We start from the raw sequence: 7943 nt of genomic DNA on the forward strand, positions 1-7943 counted from the left end.
CTGTCTTGTAGTGTAGTGCTGAGATGTGTAATATCGGCTTTTAGCCTTTTTTTTTTTTTTTTTTTTTTTTTTATATGGGTTTGGAGACTGGCTATTCTGTTCTGCTTTTCCCCCTTAATCTTATCTTTGTTTTATCTTTTGGAACATGTTTTGCTATGTAAATCATGCTAGCCTCAAACTTCAGTTCTTGCTTTGGCCTCCTGACTGTTAGAATTACAGGTGTGCACTACTATGCCTATTGATGACAGACTGCTAACAGACTATTGAAACAGACTGCTAACTATTGATATATTTATCTTCCTGAAGGTAAATGAGATTGTTCTATATATTTTTTTCTCTTTTTAGACCAGAGGAGGAATCTTCCTCCTCATCCAGTGATGACGATGAGGATGATAGGAAACAGACTGACGAGCTACTAGGCAAAGTTGTTTGTGTAGATTATGTTAGCTTGGATAAAAAGAAAGCGATGTGGTTTCCTGCACTGGTGAGTATTTTGAGTATAAAAGACCTTAATCCTTTGTTTTTTAAAAAATATTTATTGGGGGTGGAGCTGGAGAGATGGCTCAGATTAGGAACACTGACTCTTCTTCTAGAGGGCTGGAGTTTAGTTCCCAACACTCATAATGTGGCTTACAACCATGTAATGGTATTTGATACTCTTCTGCTGGGATCCCAACTTTATATGCAGATAAAGTCCCCATATACATAAAATACATAAATTAGTTTTTATTTTATTTATATGATTATTTGCTTTTATATGTGTGTGCACCCTTGGTGGGCAGAAAAAGGTGTTGCATATCTTGGACTGGAGTTACAAACACTTGTGAGTCCCTAGGTGGGAACTAGAACTGAACCTGGGTCCTGTGAAAGAGCAGCAAGTGCTTTTACCCGTTAAGTCATCTTATTGTTTAGTTATCCGTTCTGCTCCTCCATCTTTAAGATAAGGTTTCATGTGGTGGAGATTGGCCTCTAGCTGTCTATATAATTAGGTTGGATTTGAGTTCTTGAATCTTCCACCTTCACCTTCTAGGTTAACAGGTATACACCACCGTGCCTGGCTATAAACAGTAGGTTTTAATGAGGTCAGTTTGTACAGGAAACGTTGGTTTTTCTAACTAATGGTATTTATAGGTACACAGTAGGAAAGAGTGTCTAGCTTTAATAAGCCACTAAAGATTACTTTCTAAATTGTTGAAATACAAAGAAGTCTTGGTGATGTCTAAGAGAAGCAGTTTGATAATGAAGAAACTGGGTATTTTGGGTAGAAAAATCATGATATAAACTTATAGAACTCCTAAGTTCACTCTTAAGTCTAAAATGTAAAAGGAGGGCAGACTTTTTGTGAATTGGCACTCATCTTTCTGTTACTGGGCCAGACATTGCACAGCTGGTAAAAGTTTCACTTAACACTAACCCTGAGTCGAGTCCTGAAGCTTCTATAGTAGAAAGAGAGAGCTGACTCCTGCAGTTGTTCTCTAATCTATATCCATATGCAGTCCTTCTCTGTCCCAAGTAAATAAATGTAAAAAAAAATTGTTTTAGAAGATGAATGCTAAAAAGTAAAGGAAGTTTTTTGATAAAAATGTAACACTTTTCTGTGTAAATAAAATATACTTGTATGAAAACTTAGCCACATGTGCACACACTCTTGTGCATTGTGACTTTGATTAGCTAAACTAAGGATCTCCCCATTCCCACCCTGTATTGTGACTTCTGAGTCATGCTGCCACACCAGTCTTTCTGTATAATTGCCATGGGTCCTAACGCGTGTCCTAATGCTATCATGGCAAATACGATTGACCCACCTCCTAGCCCAGGAATGTTTTAAGGCATTTTTTTGTAAATTTAAAATTAACTTTGAAAATTATTTGTATATGTGTTTCTGTGTGAGTGTATATGTTTCTGGGTATGCTATGCATATGAAGGTACCTGTGAAATTAGAAGACACAGGATTCAAGTACTTGTGAACCATCTGACATGGGTATTAGGAATGAAACTTGGGTCTGCTCGAAGAGCATGAACTGTTCTTAACTGTCTTTCTGGTTTTTGTTGTTGTTGTTGTTGTTGTTGTCCCCCTTTCTTTCTTTCTTTCTTTCTTTCTTTCTTTCTTTCTTTCTTTCTTTCTTTCTTTCTTTCTTTCTTTCTTTCTTTCTAAATTGCACTCATTTATGAGGGGTATGCCATGGCTACATACATTTGTGGAGTACACATGTGGAGGTCAGAAGACAGCTTGTTGCAATTAATAGTTCTCTCTTAATACCCTGTGGGTTCTAGGATTGAATTCATGTAACTCTCTGGTCTGGAATTCTGCTTCCTAGTGTTAGGATTAAAGGCATGTGTTCCAGTGCCCAGCTGTAAGGTGAACCTTTAAAAACAGACCTTTGTATTAGATCATTTTATAAGCTTTTAGTTTTTTTTTTTTTTTTTAAAGATTTATTTATTTATTATATTTAAGTACACTGTAGCTGTCTTCAGACACTCCAGAAGAGGGCGTCAGATCTTGTTACGGATGGTTGTGAGCCACCATGTGGTTGCTGGGATTTGAACTCCGGACCTTCGGAAGAGCAGTCGGGTGCTCTTACCTACTGAGCCATCTCACCAGCCCAAGCTTTTAGTTTTTATTGAAGGCTTATCATATGGTCTTCAAGATTCTGGAGACTCTGATCCTTTGTCCTTGGTTCATCCACAAAGTGCTGTTCTACACCTTCAAAAACATTTAAATAGCAGCTATGTAAATAACTATAAGTATACTTTTATTTATGATAGTTCCATGCTTTCTTTTAAAGGTGGTTTGTCCTGACTGTAGTGATGAGATTGCTGTGAAAAAAGACAATATTCTTGTTCGGTCTTTCAAAGATGGCAAATTGTAAGTATTGTTCATGTGATTTTAAAAATCTGTCCCATATGAACCCTGTTTTTCAAATTACGGTGTTAAACTATGACCCTATCAATTCAATTTTTGAAGAGGAATGTTTCGAAGAGAATGTCTTTTACACTCTTTGAAGTCTTACAGTATCTTTCCTTATTAAATTGGCTAAATTGACTTAGCACTTTCTTATTCATGTATATGATAACTGGTGGTTTATTGTGGCAGATGTGTTGTTTAATGGATCTAACTAGATAGTAATATATTGTATGTCTTTGGGGTTATTTATGTACTTTGGAGTATCATAATGTACATGTAGAGGTCAGAATACATCTTGTTGGAGTTGGTTCTCCTTCTACTGTGTGGGTTATGGGCACTAAATTCAGGCTGTTAGGCTTGACAGCAGGTATTTTTACCTGCTTGCCCATGTCAGTAGTCCTGAGGCTTAGTTTTGATTATTTAATACTCTTTGTTTCTAAATATGATCTACTGTAGTGTTTCTCAATCTGTGGGGTAAGAGCTCATTGGTGTCACCCAATTTCACGGGGTCACCTAAGACCATTGGAAAACAGATATTTACATCATAATTCATAACAGCAAAATTACAGTTACAAAATAGCAACAAAAATAATTTTATGGTGTGTGTGGGGGGGTCACCAGAACATGAGGAATTGTTTTAAAGGGTCATAGCATTAAGAAGGTTGAGAAGTGCTGCTTTATTGGCTAATATATGACTTCTACAGTGATTTAAGTGGATTTTTAAAAAATGTATTATATTTGGAAAGAAAGCAGTCTTTCTCAGAGAACATGGCTCCTTCCCTCTCTTCCTCCCTCCCTCTTTCTTTCCTGTTTTTTGAGACAGGGTTTTCTCTGTGTAGCTCCAACTGTCCTGGAACCCCTCTGTAGACCAGGCTGTCCTGAAACTCAGAGAGCCACCTGCCTCTGCCTCTTGAATGCTCTGGTTAAAGGTGTGCTTCAGCACCATCTGACATGGAGACGTTTTTTTGTTTTTTTGTTTTTTTTAAGAGAAGAGTTCTGAATGTTTAGTTTTATTTCTGAGGATTATATAGATACAGAGACTGAGTTGTTCCTTTTCTCCATCTTCTTTCCCACCTTGTTCTTACACTTGTGGACTCAGTAATGTGTACTTTCTCAGTTTCCTAATATCAGGGATTACAGATTCATGCTACTATGATAAGCTGTTACTAGGTGTCAGTACCTTTCGGTTACCATTTCTTGACATTTAGCATTTAGGTTTTCAAGTTCTGAAAAGTAAATTTTAAAAATAGTTCATGAAAACAACTTCAAAAAAATTGTGATAATCACAGAAATTTCAACACCAAATTTGAGTACTTGTTTTAAGAAATAAATTTATCATTGAGAGTAGAGAAGGGGCTATGGTAGTCACAGGGTCTAAGCTTCAGATGCTCACATCTGTCTCAGCTGTAGTTCTTGGCAGTATTTCATGTACTTGGTATTTCTCCCCACTCTAGTCCCTAAAAAGATAACTATGTGAGGTAACTGATGTGCTAATTAATTGGATTGTGGCAATCATTTATTATAGTATGTCTGTGTCAAATTATCACATTTTATTCTTTTATATATATAATTTATTTTGTCAGTTTTACCTGGCTAAAATTAGAAAAGATGATCACATATTTACTATTCAAATAATACACTTGCATTAAAGTGTTTTAAAGACTCAAAATGAAAAATGAATAAAAGTATATATTGTGTAGAGGTGGGAAGGACCTGAAATAGTAACTGAGTTTCTGAATGTTGTTGTATGGTTGAGTTATGTATGAGACTTACTTGCACAGTCCTTATCCACTTGTATGTGTTTGAAAATTCTAAAATTAAAAGACAAAATTCTTTTTAAATTCAATTTTATGTATATGGGTGTTTTCTTTTTCTTTTTTTAAAGCATTTTGACAGATTTTTATTTTTTATCGGATATTTTCTTTATTTTATTTACATTTCAAATGTTATCCCCTTTCACAGTTCCGTCCCCCATCCCCAAAGCCCCCTATCAGGTGTTCTTCAACCCATCCACCCACTTCCACCTCCCTGCTGTCACGTTCCCCTATTCTTGGGCATCCAGCCTTCAGAGGACCAAGGGTGTCTTCTCTAATTGATGCCCAACAAGGACATCCTCTGCTACATATGTAGCTGGAGCCATGGGTCTCCCTATGTGTACTCCTTGATTGATGGTTTAGTCCCTGGGAGCTCTGGGGGGTTCTGGTTGGTTCAAATGGTTGTTCTTCATCTGGGGTTGCAAACCCCTTCAGCTCCTTCAGTCCTTTCTCTAACTCCTCCATTGGAGACCTGGTACTCAGTTCAATGGTTGGTGCAAGCACCCGCCTTTGTACTTGCCAATGGCAGAACCTCTCATAAGACAGCTATATCAGGCTCTTGTCAGCATGCACTTCTTGGCATCCACAATAGTGTCAATGTTTGGTGACTGTATGTCTCTACATGGCCTTTCCTTCAATCTCTGCTCCACACTTTGTCTCCATATTTGCTCCTGTGAGTATTTTGTTCCCCCTTTTAAGGAGGACTGAAGCATCCACACATTAGTCTTCCTTCTTCTTGAGCTTCATATGGTCTGTGAGTTGTATCATGGGTATTCTGAGCTTCTGGGCTAATATCCATTTATCAGTGAATACATACCATGGGTGTCCTTTTGTAACTTGGTTACCTCACTCAGGATGATATTTTCTAGTTCCATCCATTTGCCTACGAATTTCATGAAGTCATTGTTTTTAATAGCTGAGCATTGTGTAAATGTAGCACATTTTCTGTATCCATTCCTCTGTTGAAGGACATCTGGGTTGTTGTTTCCAGCTCCTGACTAGTATAAATAAAGGTGCTATGAAACTAGTGGAGCATGTGTCTGTGTTATATGTTAGAGCAACTTTGGGTCTATGCTCAAGAGTGGTACAGCTGCATTCTTATGTAGTACTATGTCCAATTTTCTGAGTACCCGCGAGACTGATTTCCAGAGTGGTTGTACCAGCTTGCAATCCTACCAACAATGGAGGAGTGTTCATCTTTTTTCATATCCTTGGTAGCATCTCTTATCACTTGAGGTTTTTATTTTAGCCATTCTGACTAGTGTGAGGTGGAATCTCAGGGTTGTTTTGATTTGCCTTTCCATGGTGACTGAGCATGTTGGATATTTCTTTAGGTGCTTCTCAGCCATTTGATACTCCTCAGTTGAAATTCTTTGTTAGCTCTGTACTCCAATTTTAATAGGGTTATTTTTGGTTCTCTGGACTCTAACTTCTTGATTTTTATGTATATATTGGATATTAGCCCTCTATCGGATGTAGGATTGTTAAAGATCTTTTCCCAATCTGTTGGTTGTCATTTCGTTGTATTGACAACGTCCTTTGACTTACAGAAGCTTTGCAATTTTTTTATGAAGTCCCATTTGTTGATTGTTGATCTTAGAGCATAAGCCACTGGTGTTCTGTACAGGGAAGTTTTCCACTGTGCCATGTGTTTGAGGTTCTTCCCCATTTTTCTTCTGTTAGTTTCAGTGTATCTGGTTTTATGTGGGGGTCCTTGATCCACTTGGACTTGAGCTTTGTACAAGGAGATAGGAATGAATCAATTTGCATTCTTCTACATGCTGACCACCTGTTGAACCAGCACCATTTATTGAAAGTGCTGTCTTTTTTCAAAGATCAAGTGACCATAGTTGTGTGGTTTCATTTCTGGGTCTTCACTTCTATTCCATTGATCTTCCTGTCTGTCTCTGTACCAATACCATACAGTTTTTATCACTCTTGTTTTGTAATAGAGCTTCATGTCAGGGATGGTGATTTCCCCAGAAGTTCTTTTATTGTAGAGAATAGTTTTCACTATCCTGGGTTTTTTGTTATTCCAAATGAATTTGCAAATAACTCTTTTTAGTTCTATGAAGAATTGAGTTGGAATTTTCATGAGGATATCATTGAATCTATAGATTGCTTTCAGCAAAATGACTATTTTTACTATATTAATTTTGCCAATTCATGAGCATGGGAGATCTTTCTATTTTCTGAGATCTCCTTCAGTTTCTTTCTTCAGAGACTTGAAGTTCTTCTCAACAGATTTGTCACTTACTTGGTTACAGTCACAACAAGGTATTTTATATATTTGTGACTATTGTTAAGGGTGTCGTTTCCCTAATTTTTTTATTTTTTCAGTTTGTTATCCTTTGAGTAGAGGAAGGTTACTGATTTGTTTGAGTTAATTTTATATCCAGCCACTTTGCTGAAGTTGTTTATCAGGTTTAGGAGTTCTCTGATGGGATTTTTGGGGTCACTTAAGTATACTATAATATCATTTGCAAATAGTGATATTTTGACTTCTTCCTTTTCAAATTGTATCCCTTTGACCTCCTCTTGTTTTCTAAGTGCTCTGCCTAGGACTTCAAGTACTGTATTGAATAGGTAGGGAGAGAGTGGGCAGTCTTTTCTAGTCCCTGATTGCTTCATGTTCTTCTCCATTTAGTTTGATGTTGACTACTGGTTTGCTGTAGATTGCTTTTACTATGTTTAGGTATGGGTCTTGAATTCCTGATCTTTCCAAGACTTTTATCATGAATAGGTGTTGAATTCTGTCAAATGCTTTCTCAGCATCTAATGAAATGATCATGTGGTATTTTTCTTTGAGTTTGTTTATGTAGTGGATTGTGTTGATGGTTATCCGTATATTGATCCATCCCTGCATCCCTGGAATGAAGCCTACTTGATCACGATGGATAATTGTTTTTATGTGTCCTTGGATTCGGTTTTTGAGAATTTGTGTATTTTTGCATCGATATTCATAAGTAAAATTGAATCTATCTGGTCCTGGGCCTTTTTTGGTTGGGAGACTTTTAATGACTGCTTCTATTTCTTTAGGTGTTATGGGACTGTTTAGATGGTTTATCTGATCCTGATTTAACTTGGGCCCCTGATATCTGGCTAGAAAATTGTCCATGTCATACAGATTTATTTTCTTTCTTTCTTTCTTTCTTTCTTTCTTTCTTTCTTTCTTTCTTTCTTTCTTTCTTTCTTTCTTTCTTTCTTTCTCTCTCTCTCTCTCT

The 7943-nt window shown here is 36.9% G+C and overlaps 1 protein-coding gene across 3 annotated transcripts in view; it reads left to right on the top strand.

The window, feature by feature from the left end:
- Arid4b (AT-rich interaction domain 4B) overlaps nt 1-7943 on the top strand; it is a 126082-nt gene that overhangs the window by 68833 nt on the left and 49306 nt on the right. For all 3 annotated transcript variants that reach the window (XM_021215185.1, XM_021215184.1, XM_029547311.1), the window contains exons 8-9: nt 346-484; nt 2787-2866. In XM_021215185.1, the coding sequence (XP_021070844.1) occupies nt 346-484; nt 2787-2866 (219 nt within the window). The remainder of the gene's footprint in view (nt 1-345; nt 485-2786; nt 2867-7943) is intronic.

This window comes from Mus pahari, chromosome 16, assembly GCF_900095145.1.
Source record: "Mus pahari chromosome 16, PAHARI_EIJ_v1.1, whole genome shotgun sequence".
NCBI classification, from domain to species: Eukaryota; Metazoa; Chordata; class Mammalia; order Rodentia; family Muridae; genus Mus; species Mus pahari.